Source organism: Gadus chalcogrammus, chromosome 4, assembly GCF_026213295.1.
Source record: "Gadus chalcogrammus isolate NIFS_2021 chromosome 4, NIFS_Gcha_1.0, whole genome shotgun sequence".
In the NCBI taxonomy this organism is placed as follows: Eukaryota; Metazoa; Chordata; class Actinopteri; order Gadiformes; family Gadidae; genus Gadus; species Gadus chalcogrammus.
This window is the reverse complement of record NC_079415.1, coordinates 32,478,727-32,496,381: the sequence shown is the minus strand read 5'-3', so window position 1 is coordinate 32,496,381 and position 17,655 is coordinate 32,478,727. Positions and strand designations below refer to the sequence as shown.

The window sequence follows — 17,655 nt, the reverse complement described above, 5'->3', positions numbered from 1 at the left end:
ATTTAATAAAATGTAGGAATCCTAAAAATAATGATTGATACAGGTTTCCATTTGGAAGCAGACTATACTAGTTTTCTTATAGGCACACAGCTGTACGGTTTAGTTTTGGAATTTGGTCATGGTGGACAGCCTACTGGTTTGTAAAGAGTTTGGTGTACGGTCTAAAAGCCAGTAAAACAGATCAGTATGAGAATAAATTGTGGACGTAAATAGAAGGGTGGTACATGAGCACCACCTACTGGCGATAACTGGTATCACCGAAAACAGCGTCTCAGACAATCTACCACTTAAATACCAATTAAAGCTTCAATTATAAAGTACAATTAAGATAATCTACCACCCGGTTTTTAAGGAGAAGAAAGTAAGACGAAGTTCCAATATTAATTTAAATAAGTTTATTCATAGAAAAGATATTTCAAGTTTTTTTAGGTGAAAAGGCTTACAGTGCAAACAGTTACGTCAGACTATAAAATCATGACGAAAAGTATATATACATAAACCGACAGACCGGAGTGTAGTTTCAAGTTATGTGGATATCGTCAAGGTAATCAGAACGCAGAAACCCCCCCCCCCCCCCCCACACACACACACACACACACACACGAAAATATGGATTACCATTATTCTTCTGCAAAAATGACTTTGTACTCAAAAAATCAATGCTGAGCGATGCTTATTTATAAAAAAATTACCAACACTGAATCCGACCCGAATTGTACCGTTGCGACACACAAATTTAAAATCTGAATACTGTAGTGGCTTTTTTTCAACCTCCCAAAAAAAACACAATAACACAAGAGAAAGCACCAATCCATTCCCTCTTTTCAGTTGGTTACAGTAAACCAATCCAGTTGGTCCCTAGTGTTCCTCTGGGATTTGTAGTTCTTCACTGCCTTTCCATGGCAGGGTCCCCACTGGGTTCTAGAATCCTCTCCAGTTCCTGTATGCAGGGCATGATGGCCTGACTATGGTGCGCCGCCATTCTTAGCCTGTAGGGGGAGACAAAGACAACAAGTTTGTTAAGAAACTGATTACAAAATCGTCTTGAACTTCATTTAGTCGCATGCATGATCTGCGCAAGCTGCCAAAAATTAAAAGCTCTGAAAATCCACACCAATGTTACGACGACTATAAATTCTGCCCTAAGCCACTCCTGTTGGTCAAAAATATTCTAGAAATCCAAGAAAAAACAAACAATGTTGGTTCGAACACTGAAGACCAAAACTGTTTCAGATTTGAGCCTTTAAGGGGAAAAAGACTGCAGCGAACATTTGAAAAAGGCTTCTTGTTGCTCTGTGATGCACAGGCAAAAGCGTTTATTTTAGATGTGTACAATGAATGAAAAAAGGGACGTGTTCCAGAGGTATCGGTCATGTGGATGGGTGAAGGTGTGAAAACACTAGTATGGACGGGAACCGTTTGAAGATAAAAACACCAGAGTGGACTTGGGTCTTCCTTCAAGAGGACGCTACACACAAAGATAAAACAATTGAACGATTTATCAAGGTACCGCTTTTAATTGAATGAAGGCAGATTAGACCATATTAATTCTCCTTTACTTCTTTCCCCGACCTCATGACATTTCCATCAAGGTCACGGCAATAAAGATTGGACAAAGGAAGCCATTTTGTGGGCCAACCGGAAAACACTTATCGCAAACGTAACCTTAACGCAAACGTAAACAACAACAAACCTCAACACAAACGTTACCAACAACAAACCTCAGCGCAAACGTAAACAACAACAAACCTCAACGCAAACGTAAACAACAACAAACCTCAACGCAAACGTAACAACAACAAACTTCTACGCAAACGTAACGACAACTAACCTCAACGCAAACGTTAAAACAAACCTCTACGCAAACGTAACAATAAACGTCAACACAAACCGTAACAACAGTACACCACAGCTCAAGTACGTACCTCCGCAGCAGCTGATGTCCCTGGGCGGGGCCCTTGGCGACGTCGCCGTGGTGACGCAGGGCGGCGAGGCAGACGGCGGCCAGCGAGGCGAAGCACTGGTCCCTGAGTGCGTTGTGTCCGGGCGTGTCCCAGCGCGGCAGCTCACCCGCGTAGCGCCACGCCATCAGGGCGTACTCCAGCGCCGAGGCCCACTGGGCGCCACGCAGCAGCACCTGGCCCCACTCATGACACGACACCTGGGGGGAGGGGGGGAGGTCAGGTGAGGTGCAATGAGGGGGGGGGGTGATGATTAGCACTACCATGGTACCATGGCTGCTAGTTTGACGATCTGCGCTAGCTTGACGGTCGGCGCTAGCTTGACGGTCGGTGCTAGCTTGACGGTCGGCGCTAGTCCTCAGTACCGCACCTCAAGCGCTGTATCGAGGACTAGCGCGAGCTCAGGTGAGGTGCAATGAGGGGGGGGGGGGGGGGGGTGATGATTAGCACTACCATGGTGATGGCTGCTAGCCTGACGGTCGGCGCTAGCCCGACGGTCGGCGCTAGCTCGACGGTCGGCGCTAGCTCGACGGTCGGCGCTAGCTCGACGGTCGGCGCTAGCTCGACGGTCGGCGCTAGTCCTCAGTACCGCACCTCAAGCGCTGTATCGAGGACTAACGCGAAGCTAGCTGTACTTATGTGCCGTGTTCCGATATCCATACTTCCATGAGTACACTTGGAACGCCCTACGTACTCAAATTAAGTATAGTGAGTTTGGATAGTATGGATATTGGAACACAGCACTGGACATCTCGGCATATTATTTTAAGGGTATTCAGTATATATTATATCGTCTACACATTGCTAAAACAAATGGCATGAAAATTTCACTTCATGAGGTTTGCGAACATTACAATGAGTTCCCCTAGCATGCCCCAGTAGCTACAAATGGCGTTAGGTGTAAAACGAGCACTAGGTATCCTGCTCCGCCTTTGATAAATGAAAGCAAATTTTGCCCCGTATGTCGTCATAAGGGGCCAAGTTACCTCCCCATCCTCTGCCTTGCCCGCCCAGAAAATGTCTGTCGGAGACTAGTATATAGTCTAGTTTATTGTCTCTACCAGAAACCGAATATCTGGAACCCTCCCGGGTACAAAATGGCGGGCACCCACCTTGAAGGCGAGCAGGTGGGGGTGGGCCTTGCGGTAGCAGTGGGCGTCGCGGTTGGAGCCGAAGCGCGAGTAGGGGATAGAGCGGAACACGTTGGCCTTCTGCAGCTGGAGGCTGTCCTGGAGATACTTGAGGTCAAAGGTCAGGAGGCGGGGCTCCTGGCTCTGAGGGGGGGGGGGGGGGGGGGGAAGGGGTTAGGGTTTATGTAAACCTGAGATTCAATACTTGACGAATATAGACTGACATTTTTCTTGCGATGGTCATATTATTTAAGGTTCATCTTGTGTTTAGGGTAAAAAATGCCCGAGCCAAATAGACGACTTGAGGTTTAGTTAGGGTTGGAATTTGACACAACACAAGGGGGCTTAGGGATCCATAACGTCCTTGCGGACCCTCCTTGCGTCCACCCCAAGGGCCTGACATGCACCTCCCAAAAATGTTAACCTCGCGTCGAGGCGACACAGCTGCAAGTGCTGTGATTGGTCCGCTAACTGACTCATTCCCCATTGTACAGCAAGGCACTCAGACCGACAGGGTTGCGGGTTCGATTCCCACTGGTTAAGCATGGCATTAAACACTGCCAGGGCTTTGGGGTTCAATACCCACTGGTGGAAACTGACATTTATTTAAACCACCAGGGGTTGAACATGTGGTTGAGCATGGCATAAACGTCAAAGACAGGGATTAGTGGTTTGATTGCCACTGGTTGAGCATGGCACTCACACAGACAGGGTTGACAGTTTGATTCCCGCTGGGTCGACTCGACCAGGCCCTAAAGACCTGGCTTTAACGCGCTGAACAAAATGGCTGACATCTTCCACCCACTCTGGTGAGCGGAACCCGGACTTGATTCGGTTTTCCTACCTGTTCTACCAGGCCCAGGGAGCGGATAAGCTGAGCCAGCTGCTGATTGGACAGCGCCGTGCGCTGCTGCTCGTCGATTGGCTCACATGGCTCGTCCGTCTCACCTCTCCATGGGCTGCCCGACGACGAGTCGACTGCAACACAAAAACACACACAGTTTAATGTACTGTGCCGGCACATGTCTGGAACACAACCTCAGAATTGTGCGTCTTTGTTCTGCCTACTAAAATTGCTTGGTCTTAACACACACACACACACTTTTTTTCGCATTGAAAGTTACTGAAGAGATTAGTATATACCTTGTACTTTACTTTTCTGCATTTCTACAATGGTGTCCTACTCCAATATAAATGTATTGATGTATGTGCCATCGTTTACCTAAATTAAAAGTGATACAAGATGTTTCACGGGGTTTAGAGGCGATACTGCTGAGGTCAAGTGGAAACTATTTGGATAACCAAAACTCCTTAACCCTCCATCCAGCCGAGGCAACAGGTTTATCAAAACCCGAAATGTGTCTTTACAGAGGTTGACTACTTTCCCTGCCAAGAACTACTTCCCCTTTCAAATCGACAGTCTTTATCATTATACTTTCAAAGTCCTGATGTTTTTCCTAAAACGTAGCTTCGTCTAGTATGCAAAACGAGTCACGATTCATTACCGTATGGAATCATCGGTTTACCATACACCCTTAGACGCGTTAATAAAACTATAGTAGCCTACTATTGAGAAACATGGGAACAGTTGTGCACAGCAGTTCTGCACACTGTGTGCGTGAGTGAATGGTTGACTGAGTGAGTAAATGAGGGAGTGAGTGACAGAGTGAGTGAGGGACTGAGTGAATGAGTGAGTAAATGAGAGTGAGTGATGCTCACAATTGTGTGGTCTCCTGGGGGTGTTGGAGGTTCTTGGGCCCCTCGGGACTGCAGGTGAAGACGCCAAACGACTACTGAGGATCTCAAAGTACGACCGTCTCAACTTCGCTAAAAATAAAAGCAAAGCACAAAGACACGATTAAATTACAATCAGTCATAATTCACACACGATGTCAATGCTATTTTCTGTGGATCGCCTACGTGCACAGGGTTTGACATCCAACTCAACACAAGTTATTATTACAAGCACTTTAAAACACTTCCAACAAGTGAAACAGATGCCCAAATCCCAACAAGGCCATCGGGTCATTAGCATTCAATCTATTCAACCAAATCCTGCAGCGTCTTACCGGCGATCTTTGGCTGGGGTGCCGGGATCTCCACCAGGGCACGACGCGGATGGCACACAGCTGCCATGGTGCTGCAGCTCTCTCACAGGTCCTCACACTTCTGCAGCTTGGTGATCTGGTGATCTGCCGATGATCGACTTGTGATCGACTTTGCTCAGGACTCACTTTGGACGCTTCCCAGTCCCAGTGTGGTTCACACACAGTCAAAGTCCCCCCTCTTTACCTCTGCTGCTAGTTAGCCTTACCCGGCTAACTTGATTCTGCAGATCCTTAGTTATAAGTGCGTGGATGTGTTGCTGTTTATTATAACGTAATGCGTCGCGGGCGAAAACGTTTACTGACAACACTATCCCGCATCTAAACTGCCTACAAAGTTGCAACAAATCAACTATATTTAACCTAAATTTAAAGCGCGCGGGAGAACACGGGAGGCTGTAACTTCGTTTCCCGCGAGCGCTACTTCTACTGATACACTGGACTCATCAGCGCGCAAGCAGGGCGCCAGTCCGGTTGCCGCGCAGGGCGTGGTTTGTTTGATCTATGCGTTTTGATTGGTCCACGGCGGGCCAAGCGTGGATAGAGCGCCCAATATGCAAATCACCTTTGTGTGCCCTGTCGTGAGAACACGCGCATGCGCACAATAGCGTGATTGAAGAGCGTTTAGACACGGTGCTAAGTGTCAACATGTAGTGTAGTGTCGTGTAGTGTACACACACACACACACACACACACACACACACACACACACACACACACACACACACACACACACACACACACACACACACACACACACATCCTTCCTTATTTGTACATTCGCCCTCCTAAAACCAAAGATATCATTGTCATTCACCGTCATTCTTTTCCGAGACTGTGTGACTGCACCACGAATATGTTTCGACTTTTGCACAACGTCAGCGTGACTTAACGCACGTTTCAAAGGTAGTTGCGGTTTTACTGGCTTGTTTTTTTCATTGAGTTTAGCCCCAATTGTTGCAGCTCTGTGATCACTCAGTGTTTTTAACAGAACATGAAGTTGCATTCACCCCCTCTCTCATACACACGTGCTAATAAAAAAACAGCTTAAACAAGCCCAATAGTGTAAACTTGAGCCCCCCCCCCACACACACACACACACCAATAAAAACAGCATCAACAAGCCCAATAGTGTAAACCTGAGCCCAACGTATGTGCGCACAAGCTTGACACGCACGCACGCACACACACACACACACACACACACACACACACACACACACACACACACACACACACACACACACACACACACACACACACACACACACACACACACACACACACACACACACACACACACACACCCGGTTGTGTTGGGAGCCAGCATAATGTATTTTGTCACACAAGCAGACATCGGATGACTTTATAGTGCCACACTGGTGACAAACCCCTTAATTTGGTGGCCACAGTATTGTATAACAACACATTTGAAGGTATTAATGTATAACTCATATCACGATGCAAGACAAACGGTATACCACACACATTCGTGTAAAACGGTTTAATAGTTTATTGAAACAATGGGAGTTTTATGTCATTTTCAAGAGACATTAGTATGTCCTGATGCATGTGAAACAATACATATTCGAAAGCACATAACTTGTGTTAACAAAATAACAAAATAACAATAACGAGTTATTCGCCTTAATAACAGTGCTTAAAGGGATACTCAGGGGAATCTGTAACTTGGCATCCAAGGTCATCATTGTGTGTCCAGAGTGGGAGTCCACTAGTTAGCTCTAGCCATTAGCGTTATCGTTAACTTTCCAAAGCTTTCAAGGGTTCACAAGTCTTCAGACTATATTCAAAACGAGTGCTACGAACCACGCAAGATTGTAGTGTATCTACAAACACAAAGATAATTCAACAATAACTTCAGCGCTATTAGGCTAACCTGTGATGAGCCACAGACAGGTTGAAAATATATAAATGCTAATCCAGTGAACTCCCATTCTGGTTGCAAAATGATGAATTTGGAATCACTCTGGGTGAGACAGGCAAATCCCAAAATACAGATATCCCGACGTATTATTTAAAATTTTACGTGTTTAAATTATTAGGGTATTTAATATATATAATATCGTCTACATAGTGCTAAAACAAGCTTTGATAGTTCCATTTTTTTCCTCAAAATATTTTATAATACTACCCTAGTAAGCAGTATTAAGAATGAGCAATGCATTTAAAATGTCCTTTTACCCTGTAATATATATATATTTTAAACTGTCGACCCATGGACGGCGTTTAACAGGGCTCAACTCCGTCGACGGTACATTACAATCAGTAGGATAAAGCATTGAGTCAAAACGTTTCTCTTCCACTCGAGTGCCGATGCTTGAATGTCCCCGGTCAGGATGAACGGTTGAACTACAGTGAAATTGCACTTCATGAAATGATTTGAAATGAAAGTGTTTCCACTCCAGCCCTGTCTAACGACATACACCGAGTAAATAAACTAGGATAGTCAATGGCTTCTTCATATCTCTACAACAAATTATATATATATATATATATATATTTATATATATTCATATTGTATTTATATACATTTTATACATTTTTCTTTTAAGATTTCTCTGTTATGAACAAGTAAAAGGAAACCCAGGATGTACATACCGTATCATAGTACAAAGGTTTTGTTACATTATGGCTTTGCGATTGTACTGGACATTGATATTATCAGCAGATATAGCGTGTGGAATCAGCTCGAGTAGGCATCAAACCATCAAGTCTGATGGACCCCGAGTCTGAAAAAACAGGTTCCTTTTCCCTTCCGACACGCGTTGAACCTCACCTTTTTACGTTTCTATTCCCTTAAAATCGGTGTCGTTTTTCAGTGCAATGCAGCACACAAAGTCGCTTTACGCAAAAAAAATCAACACAACAGCCTTTCGGAAAGGAAACGCACAACTTTTGAAGCGCACGACTTTTCGAGGCTTTGCCGAAGTGAGCATAGATCGTCCGTTGCGCCCTTCACTTGCTGATCAGCGTCTTAAGCGAGCGGGTGAGGGCATTGGCGATGGCCGTCATCGTACTGGAGTGCCTCACGAGCGCCTTGACACTGTGCTCCCCGGGCGCCCCCACCGTGGCCGTCTCGGCCGCCTTAAGCAGGCAGATGTAGTTCATGACCACCTCGTCCACCTTGGCCACCACTTCGCGCTGCTGGTGCGCAGCCGCCGCCCCCAACCCCCGCACCAGACACATGCACGCCTCGCAAAGGCAGCACAGTACCTGGAAGCTGCAGGTGACGGCCAGCAGCATCTCCTCGGGGCTGCCGTGGGCCTGCGCCATGCGGCGGCACGCCCGGCCCAGCTCCTTGGACTCGACGGAGAGCAGCTGCTTGTACTGCGACAGGTCCTGGAGGGGCGGCATCTGGGGGCCGCGGTCCCCCCGGCCCACGCTGGAGCGCACCAGGGCGATGAGCTCGCTGGCGTCGCGGCGCACGTCGGTGAAGCCGCCGGGGAAGACGTACATGCGGTCCTTCAGGGTGTTGATGCGCGCCAGGCGGTCGCTGAAGCTCATGTTGTTGAGCACCTCGCCGTACAGCTGCTCGCCCGCCGTCTCCAGGCTGGAGCCGCAGAACATCACGTTGCCCCCCCCCGCGCTGCCCCCCATGATGTCGTAGTGGGCCGAGTTGCGGCTCTGCCTCTGCCCCTCCCACTCGACCTCATCCTCCTCCGCCTCGCTCCGCTTCTTGAAGAAGCAGTAGCTGAACGGTCCGTTGCATCGCCAGGGGCTGGCGTCCAGCTTCTGGGAGCCCTTCAGGTTCTTGCCGTCCTTCTGCAGGGGGAACGCCACGGACGCCCGTCTGCCGGCGCCGCCCCGGCTGCCCGTGGACCAGCAGGTGGTCTGGGAGCACACGGAGCCCTGGGAGTAGCTCTTGGAGAGCCGCTTCCTCGTGGGCCTCCGGTTGGGCGCCTTGGTCTCCACCAGGGGCTGCTGACTGCGGCTGCGGACAGGCTTCTCGAACAGAACCTCTGCGCTTCCCAAGCCGGCGTTCGTGTTGCTGGAGCTGCGCTGCAGCTCCCGCCCTCGGTGGAGGCTGTTGTGGAAGGGATCCGTCTGCTGTCGGGGCAGCGTGCCGGGCTGGACGTGGTTCTGGCCGGGCCAGTACTGCATGGGGTTCAGAGAGTCCTGCCTGGGCAGGCTGCCCAAGTGGCCGGAACAGTTGTTGGCCTTTATGGGCTGTGGGGAGATGGCAAGGGGTGGTGGTGGTGGTGGCGGTGGGGGAGGAGGTATTGAAAGCTGGAGAGTGCTTGATGACATGAGGCAAGCCCTGGGGCTCGCCGATGCCTGACGGGTGAATGCCGAAGGGTGGTCTCCCCTTCCCCCGAGCGGAATGGGAGTGAGCTCCACTCGTTGGCCTGCTAAACTGGGGGCGGCAGAGAAAAGCAGAGCATCGTTAGGTAAAGGATGTGAGGTCTGGCGCACCGCATGCTTTGCCCTCACGTCCGACTTGAACCAGTCGTCTGAGCCGCCACTAGGCTGGCTCCTGGACCGCGACGGCGGGCGGTTGGCCGTGCCGCCGCCGCCGCCGCCCTCGCGACCACAGCCCCGGTCCTGGCCGCCGCCGCCATTGCCACCGTGGCCGCCATTGCCGCCCTCTCTATCGCACTGGGACATGAACCGTTCTGGGTCCATGGGCGCCAGCTCCAGTCCTCCCTCCAGGCCGGAGAGGGAGCTCCTCCTCTCTAGGTCGGGGTGTCTGACCTCTACACTGTTTCTGGGCCTCTGTGCATGCATATCAGGGCTCCTGACGAGCTTGGCGGGCAGCGTGGCCGAGTGGTACGGCCGGGGGCTCTTATTGCCCTGGAGCATGTTGGGGGTGGTGTTGGGGTTCCCCGAATTGGGGCTGACGAAGGGGGCGGACACGACGGAGGAGGCGGACGCGTTACAGGGGCACCTTGCTATGGTGTTGCCCCTATTCTTAACCATCTCCACCAGCTGGGGCTTGCTGGTGACGTAGCGCCTGGTGTCTTTTTTGACCGCCCCGCCCATGCCTGCGCTGTGAAGCTTGCCCCCCTGGTGCATCTGGCTGACGGTCAGGTAGTTAATCAGCTGCCTGTAGGCTTCGCTGCCCTCCTTCTGGTTCTGGCCCCGCAAGCAAGCCTGCTGTTTAGCATGCAGATCATTGTGAAACCTCCTGGAGGCGGTACCTGAGGTCTCCTTATGCTTGCAGGAAGGCGTGGCCGAGGCGGGGCGCTGGGGCGGCTCGGTGCCCGGCGCGGGCGGGTGGATGTTGGGCAGCATTTTGCGCAGCATCGCCGGATCCGCGTGGGGGTGGAGCTCCTTGTTTTGCCCGGGGCATCCTTGGGAACCCCCCGACGCGGAGGACTTGCCCTCCTCGTAGTTGACGGCCCTCAGGAGGGAAGACGAGGAGCTCGAGAGCGGGTGCCTTTGGTGGTGGTGGTGGTGGTGGTGGTGGTGTTGTTGTTGCTGCTGCGGTGGTTGTTGTTGCTGGTGTTGGGTTTGGGACCCGAGAGGCGAGTCCGTTGGGGTCCCGCCGACGCTGCCGTTGACGCTGCCTCCGGCGTCCAGTGAGGAGCACAGCGAGCCCTGAAGGGAGTTGTGGGCCTCTCCTTGGAGGTTGGAAATACGTTTGGCGAGGTGGTACTCGCAGAGGCGCGCCACGCTCTGCTGCCTCGATATGGGCGGGTGATCGGCCGGCGCTTCCGACGACCCGTGATCGGACGCGGCCGAGAGAGGCTTTTTGTTCGGGGAGATCAAGGACGCCACCACCAGGTGTTCGTCTTGTTCGACGGCCGGGGCTCCGTTGTCCGTGGGCCGGAACTCGCCTTCATCCGACAAGCGGTTGGAAGCGGAGGGAGGAGGAGGAGGAGGAGGGGGATTCGGGAGACCGCGGTACCCCCTGGGGATGCTGTTCACCCCGAGACCATCCACCACCGAATTCTCCACCATCAACGAGGTCTGCCGTCGCTGATAACCCCCGCCTTGCTCCGCACCTCGATCCAGCCCGAGGAGGCCGATGCTACCGCCCATTCCGCCCCAGTGGCCGTCCCTGGTGCTGAAGGTGTTGTACTTTGCTTCGGAGTCGCCTGACTTCTTGTGGTGTTTCCCTCCCGGGGTGACAGAGCTGGGGCGCTGTAGTGTGGAGGCGGTGGAGCAGTTCCCCATCTGGGGCCCCACATGCAGGCTGTCCTGCCCCGAGGTCGCAGTGTCCAGCAGCGGGGTGCGCCTGGGAGGCACGGCCGGCGGCTGGAGGAGGTGGCCTCGTGACGGACTGCGAGCCTTCGGCTGCAGGGTCTCGCCGGCGCTGGGCGAGACGGGGAACTCTGTTTTCTCTTCCAGCAAGGGCTGGTATCCTTCCCGGGTGGCCACCAGAAGGCGCATGTGGCTCTCGTGGAGTCTGTGGGCGGCGGCCAGTTCGGAGATCTCCGTCATCTCGGAGGAGTTGGTCTCGTTGCCTGAGTCCGAGGAGGACTCTGCACTGAGGCCTCGCGATGTCCTTATCCCTGGAGAAATTGAAGATAAGACCCTATGTCAGTTACATTTACATTTAGCATTTAGCATTTAGCATTTAAAGATGCTTAAATCCAAGCGACTCACTAATAAGCACATTTGGCAAAGGACAATAAACAATATATCTCTGTTGGTACAGTATGGATGTTAATGGAAACAAGGGCCAAGATCTAGCAAGTGCTAGGCTAACCCATTCCCCGTTACAAAAAAGATAGCTAGGATAAGATGGAAGTGACGCACAACATTCAATACGTTTGTAAGAGGTAGTCCAGGTGAACTCCGAACAAGGAGGCTGGCGAGCGACACTTGTCCTGACATCAGCAGGGAGCTCGTTAACCGTTTGATCATTACTGACAAGAAAATCGGACGTTCCTCAAAGGTGACCAACCTGGAATGCTCCGCGGGGCGTGTGGTCTCGGCGGCGGCCTCTGCTCCGCCACCGACAGCGCCTCCAGGGCCTGCAGGGTATTGGCCACGGCGTTCTCCAGCCGCCTCTCGGCGCCTCCCCCTCGACTCCCCTCACCGCCGCCACCGCCGCCGCCGTCCTCCCGGGTCGGCACGGAGTCGATCAGCGACACGGGGATGTCGTCGTTGTCCGGCGTGCTCAGCGGCCGTCCCTCCGGCCCCGCCCCGTCCTCGTCCGAGCTGTCCCGGAACCCCGGGGGCGGCGCCGCGATGGCCAGGTTCAGCGTGTCCAGCACCGTGTCGTCGTCGTCGTCCGCGGCGGCCGCGTCGTCGCCCTCCGGCGGCGGCAGCGCCGTCAGGTCGATGATGTCGTCCGTGGAGCCCGACAGCACCAGGAAGGTGGTCTTGCCGGCCGCCGCCCCCGCCACCCCGCCCTGCGCCAGCATCAGGTTCAGGCAGTTGGGCACGCGGTTCCCGTTGCCCGCCGCCGCCTCGTCGTTGACGGGCGTGCCCCCCGTGGAGTCCTCCTCGCAGGATGCGTCGTCCTCGTCCTCCGCGTCGTCCGTGGTGTCGGCGTAGCAGAGCCCCCTCAGCTCCTCGTTGCCCTCCTCGCCGCCGATGTTGCTGTACACGTGGGACACGGCGCCGCCGCTGATGCCGCCGCCGCTAATGCCACCGCCGCTAATGCCGCCGCCGCCGTAGAAGCTCTGCGAGGAGCCGAAGTCCGCGTTGTGGTGCAGGTAGGGCGGCCGGTGCCCCGGCGCGTCGGGGCTCTCCATCAGGAGGTCGTAGCCGCCCGCGGCGTGAGCCCTAACGTTCCGCGGCGGCGCGCCCCCTCCGAAGATGAAGGAGACCTTGGCGCTACGCGGTGAGTCCTGAGGTTGGAGTCGGGTGGACGGCGGTAAGGGAGGGGGGAGCGGGCTCCTCCGGCCCCCGGGGTCCCCGGGGTGGCCGCGGTCGTCGTGGTCGTCGTCAGGGTCGTCCCCGCCGCCGCCGCCGCCGCCGCCGCCGTCGGGGTCCGGGACGTGGAAGTAAGGGGAATAGCGAGCGGCGTTCCCCCGCGGCCCGTTGTCGTTGTAGTCGGAGTGGCGGAGGTCGTAGGGCCTCCCGTCGCCGGCCAGCGGGTCGTCCTCGCCGTCGCAGATGGACGGGCTGTACGGCCACTCCAGGCCCCGCTCGTGGCCTGAGGAGAGCCATGGGGGGGTGGGTACTGGTTTAACTGGGGGATTTGTTTTCAGTGTTTTTGCACATGAGGTCGACGTGCTGGTGACTTTGTTTTTGATGTTTGAGGTTTTTAACTGATTTGTTGAACTGGTCCATTTTTACGTAGGATTTTCTGTGTTTTTTTATATGTTGTATACAAGACACACAAATTTATTGTATATGTTTCTAGATTCATGCTGTGTGTCAATTTAATTTAATATTCTTATTGCTTTAAACTTTTTTTCATTTATTCCTAAAGCGTATAGGCCTATTATTATAAAAACAATAAAACAATATCATTGAACAGCATTGTATTATTTCAGTATTTTTACGGTTATTTGCAAATCAGGATAACAATTCTATTAATATAACAACAGAACAGAAGTTACACTAATATTTTAAATAGGTAATATTCTCTGTACTTTTATAACTGACAGAACTACTGGACTGAGTGCAGAGTATCCAAAAATAAAATAATGATAAACAGAAAGTTTCAATTTTATTTATATAATTGCCTGTGTGAGTGTCTTATTATTTTTATTATTATTATTATTATTATTATTATTATTATTATTATTATTATTGGCATTAGTTAGCATAGCCTACCTGAATCATCCCCTTGCATACTGTTGCAGTGGGCCATGTTGAAGATCGATCTCCGGGAGTCCACTAGGAGGCGGTAGTACCCCGCCGTAAGACAGGCCAGGTTCATCGCGTCGCTAGACTCCATGATCAGCGTGATTGGCTGGGGAGGAATAAATGCGGGAAATTAGGATGAAGTAACTGTAACCGTTAGCATTGCAGGTTAATGAAATGTAACCTGAGCGACAAACACGGAGGGATATTCACTTAAGATATTAACTGAACTCAAAAATACAGGAAAATAAAAGTAAAGGATTTGGATATTTATCAAATGTATTAACCAATATCAGAACTCCTTTCTGCTAAAAGGAAGGAAAATAAAATAATGATTAAAGGGAAACACAATAATAACACTTTTCACAGAGGTGTAATGTTAAAAAACAAGGGTTTGACTAATCATTGTTCTAGGAAACTTTAGAAGACTAAACCAGTGACTTCCACTTCTGTTCAAAGGCTCAATAACTGATCATGAACCAGAGAAAGTCTTCAACCCAAGCAACAAAGCAGATAACGGTGAGGCGAGACGAGGCGCCCACCCTGACGTCAAGGACATGGAGCTCCAGGCGGACGTTGGCGTCGTCCTCCGTCAGGATCTCGATGCGGTTCACGTGGCTGAAGTCGGCCAATAGGGCGACCAGGTTGGTGCGGGCGTTGATCACGTGACTGATGCCGTATCGCGGGCCCACCAGCAGGAGGACCTCCGTCTGCTTCTCCCCCTGCTGTGAGTGGGCGAGAGAGAGAGAGAGAGAGAGAGAGAGAGAGAGAGAGAGAGAGAGAGGAAAGAGACGGACAGACAGACAGACAGACAGACAGACAGACAGACAGACAGACAGAGTAAGTAGTCAGTAAAAGTCAACTGTTGTCAGACTCCCTCCCTAAAGAATCACTTCAACATGAAGGGCGTAACTTTAGCATGCTTTTTGTGGGTAAGGCGCGTGAAAAAGTTCAGAGGAAAGTTCATTCAAGAAAACCAACAATGGAAGGTGCTTTTTTGGCATTTACGAGCAAATTATAATGTATATGGCTTAGAGTATTTGTTGTTCAAATGTCAGTTTTGTTCGCGTTTCTTTAAAATTCAGAATTCTGCCAACAGTGAATTAACATCCATCTACGAGAATCACTAGCTTGTTCCGTCCGCTAGCGAGAAAAATATATAAATAACATACATATACAAGCAGCCATCTTTTATAACGTCCACAGACAAAATGGCAAAAGCTTACCAAGAGAATGGACTTGAACTCTCTGCCTCCGTAGAGCTGTAGCTCGCTGAGGTACCTCAGGTAGTGCACCTTAGCCTGGAGCACCGTCAGCTGAAGACAGAGGGAGGAGAGAGCAGAATAACAAAGGATCAGACACAGCGCGTGGCGAATCACAATAAATCGAATCCCCACTGCTGATAATTAAATTTTGACTTTAATCTCTGCACGTACACACACACAACGCAACACTAGCATTCACTTTGAATAGGACAAAGGAGCCATTTGTCGGAGTAGTGATATGAGAGAGCGACATTAACTGTTATCTGCTAACTGTTAGCTACACCAACCGTTGAACAACCGGCTAACGTTTAGCTAAACTAACTGTTGAAAAACCGCCTAACTACACTAACTGCCAAAACTACCTTTAAACTGCCAAATTATATACAATCATAAACCTACGATTATTTTACTTAATATGATATGGAACCAGCAACATTTATCATATTACGTTTCCATGAATGGACAACTTAAAAAACAGGTTAGAGGCATTAACTGATTAAATTCAAAGACGCTTAACTTTCTACGCTGAAGCTAAAGGCTACACAGCACCTCATTGAGGTTTGATTGAAAGCTGTGTGAGGGTGTGATTGTGTGTAGCAGACATTTATTACACTGAGGCACAGCGCACATTAGCATTTTGATCTCGCTAATTGCTCGCAGCGATGCAAATCACGCACGTAATATGCACTGGAAGGTAATCAAACTATGGGCCGTTCCTCAGCACTGTAAAGAAATAAGGATTATACATATTTTAAACCTGAAAGTTCATTCTTTAAATTGTCACTAATACCGTATCTTAGTTTAATTTCGCGCTGTTGAATCCGCTTGTTCTGTGATGCGGAATGGGTTTCAATCTCCGTATCGGCGGTCCCTTTCAAAGACGAGCGTGCGTGCGGGCATGAGAATGGAAATATGAATATGAATATTAATATGCTAATGGTATTCCGGCCCCAGATTGGTCCGGCTGCAAGGGCCAGAGGGGTTGACAAGGGCAAGGAACTTCAGCAAGGTTAGAACTGAGCGGGTGGTCTATTTTTAGGGTATGCATCATGGCTCTCAAGACAAGATGTGCGCGTGTGTGTGTGTGTGTGTGTGTGTGTGTGTGTGTGTGTGTGTGTGTGTGTGTGTGTGTGTGTGTGTGTGTGTGTGTGTGTGTGAGTGTGTGAGTGTGACTGAGTGTGTGTGTTTGTGTTCGTATGTTCATCTGTTTTTGTGTGTCCATGCGTGTCTGTCTTTGTTTGTGTCTGTATGTGTGTGTGTGTGTGTGTGTCTCTGTGTGTCTTATATGTGTGTGTGTGTGTGTGTGTGTGTGTGTGTGTGCATGCAGGCGTGCGTGCATGCGTGTTTGTGTGTGTGTGGGGGTAGGTGTGTGTACGTGTTCGTGTCCATGTGTGTGCGTGTTCCTGTGCTTACTTTCTTCCCTGCAGGCACGAGGTTGTGGTTGGTCTTAAGGATGTGCGTCAGGGCCTTCTTGATGTTCTTCTCCTTCATGCTGGCCATCACGGCGGGGGGCAGGAACAGGGGCAGACCCCACTCCTTCCTGCATCACACAGTCAGGCACGGTTTCACATACAAGGTCTGATCACAGCAGCTCTGATGTTGCCTGATGTCTGTCACTTGTGTCCGTGGGGTTGAGAGGCAGGGGCGATATATGAGAGAGAGAGAGAGAGAGAGAGAGAGAGAGAGAGAGAGAGAGAGAGAGAGAGAGAGAGAGAGAGAGAGAGAGAGAGAGAGAGAGAGGCAGAGACAGAGACAGAGACAGAGACAGAGACAGACAACAGATGGAGAGAGATGTAAGAGATGGAGGGAGAGAGAGAATGAGGGAGAGAGGGAGAGAGAGAGAGAGAGACAGAGAGACAGACAACAGATGGAGAGAGATGTAAGAGATGGAGGGAGAGAGAGAGAATGAGGGAGAGAGAGAGAGAGAGAGAGAGAGAGAGAGAGAGAGAGAGAGAGACAGAGACAGAGATAATGAGAGTGAGAGAAAGACAACAGAAAGATGGTGAGAGACAACCGATAGAGAGAAAGCGGTAAAGACGGAGTGAGAGAAGGAGAGAAAGAAAGACTGAGAAAGAGTGACAGAGAGAGAAGGAGAATGAGAGAAAGAGAGAGAGCCATCAAAGAGAGGGGTTTGGAGTCAAGTGAATGCTAATCGCAGCCACAGTCTCAAGAGGCTTCATGGACCCCCATTGGACGAGAGCAATCCCTAACCCCTTAGACCTCTAAACAGCTTACAGGAAGTACCCCCCCCCCCCCCCTTCCCCCTCCCTAAACCCAGAGGAAGGGGGCACACAAACCGACCCGAAACCCTGACTCACTCAATGTACTTCAGCGAGACCTTCTGGGTCTGCCTGGTCGTCATGGTGATGATGTACATCTGCAGGGCGGCCAATCGGAGCGCGGCGTCATACTTTAGCTCCGCCCCGAAGCGTTCCAGCACCACGTCGTTGCAACACTGCGGGAGAAG

The 17,655-nt window shown here is 50.9% G+C and overlaps 2 protein-coding genes across 2 annotated transcripts in view; both read right to left on the bottom strand.

The window, feature by feature from the left end:
- Positions 1 to 376: 376 nt before the first annotated feature.
- LOC130381501 (uncharacterized) lies at positions 377 to 5,631 on the bottom strand. The gene is made up of 6 exons (XM_056589143.1): positions 5,161 to 5,631; positions 4,811 to 4,918; positions 3,936 to 4,069; positions 3,074 to 3,235; positions 1,926 to 2,161; positions 377 to 989 (listed from the first exon to the last, which is right to left on the bottom strand). The coding sequence occupies exons 1-6, from the start codon at positions 5,225 to 5,227 to the stop codon at positions 887 to 889; spliced, it is 810 nt and encodes a 269-aa protein (XP_056445118.1). The 5' UTR covers positions 5,228 to 5,631; the 3' UTR covers positions 377 to 886.
- A 2,363-nt stretch (positions 5,632 to 7,994) lies between these two features.
- The window catches only part of LOC130381014 (FERM and PDZ domain-containing protein 4-like), a 25,393-nt gene continuing 15,732 nt past the window's right edge, over positions 7,995 to 17,655 (bottom strand). Inside the window, exons 9-16 of the mRNA XM_056588435.1 lie at positions 17,507 to 17,643; positions 16,602 to 16,728; positions 15,150 to 15,239; positions 14,466 to 14,648; positions 13,894 to 14,032; positions 12,576 to 13,267; positions 12,068 to 12,518; positions 7,995 to 11,672 (exon numbers count right to left, since the gene is read on the bottom strand). Of these exons, the coding sequence (XP_056444410.1) occupies positions 8,173 to 11,672; positions 12,068 to 12,518; positions 12,576 to 13,267; positions 13,894 to 14,032; positions 14,466 to 14,648; positions 15,150 to 15,239; positions 16,602 to 16,728; positions 17,507 to 17,643 (5,319 nt within the window). The 3' untranslated portion in view covers positions 7,995 to 8,172. The remainder of the gene's footprint in view (positions 11,673 to 12,067; positions 12,519 to 12,575; positions 13,268 to 13,893; positions 14,033 to 14,465; positions 14,649 to 15,149; positions 15,240 to 16,601; positions 16,729 to 17,506; positions 17,644 to 17,655) is intronic.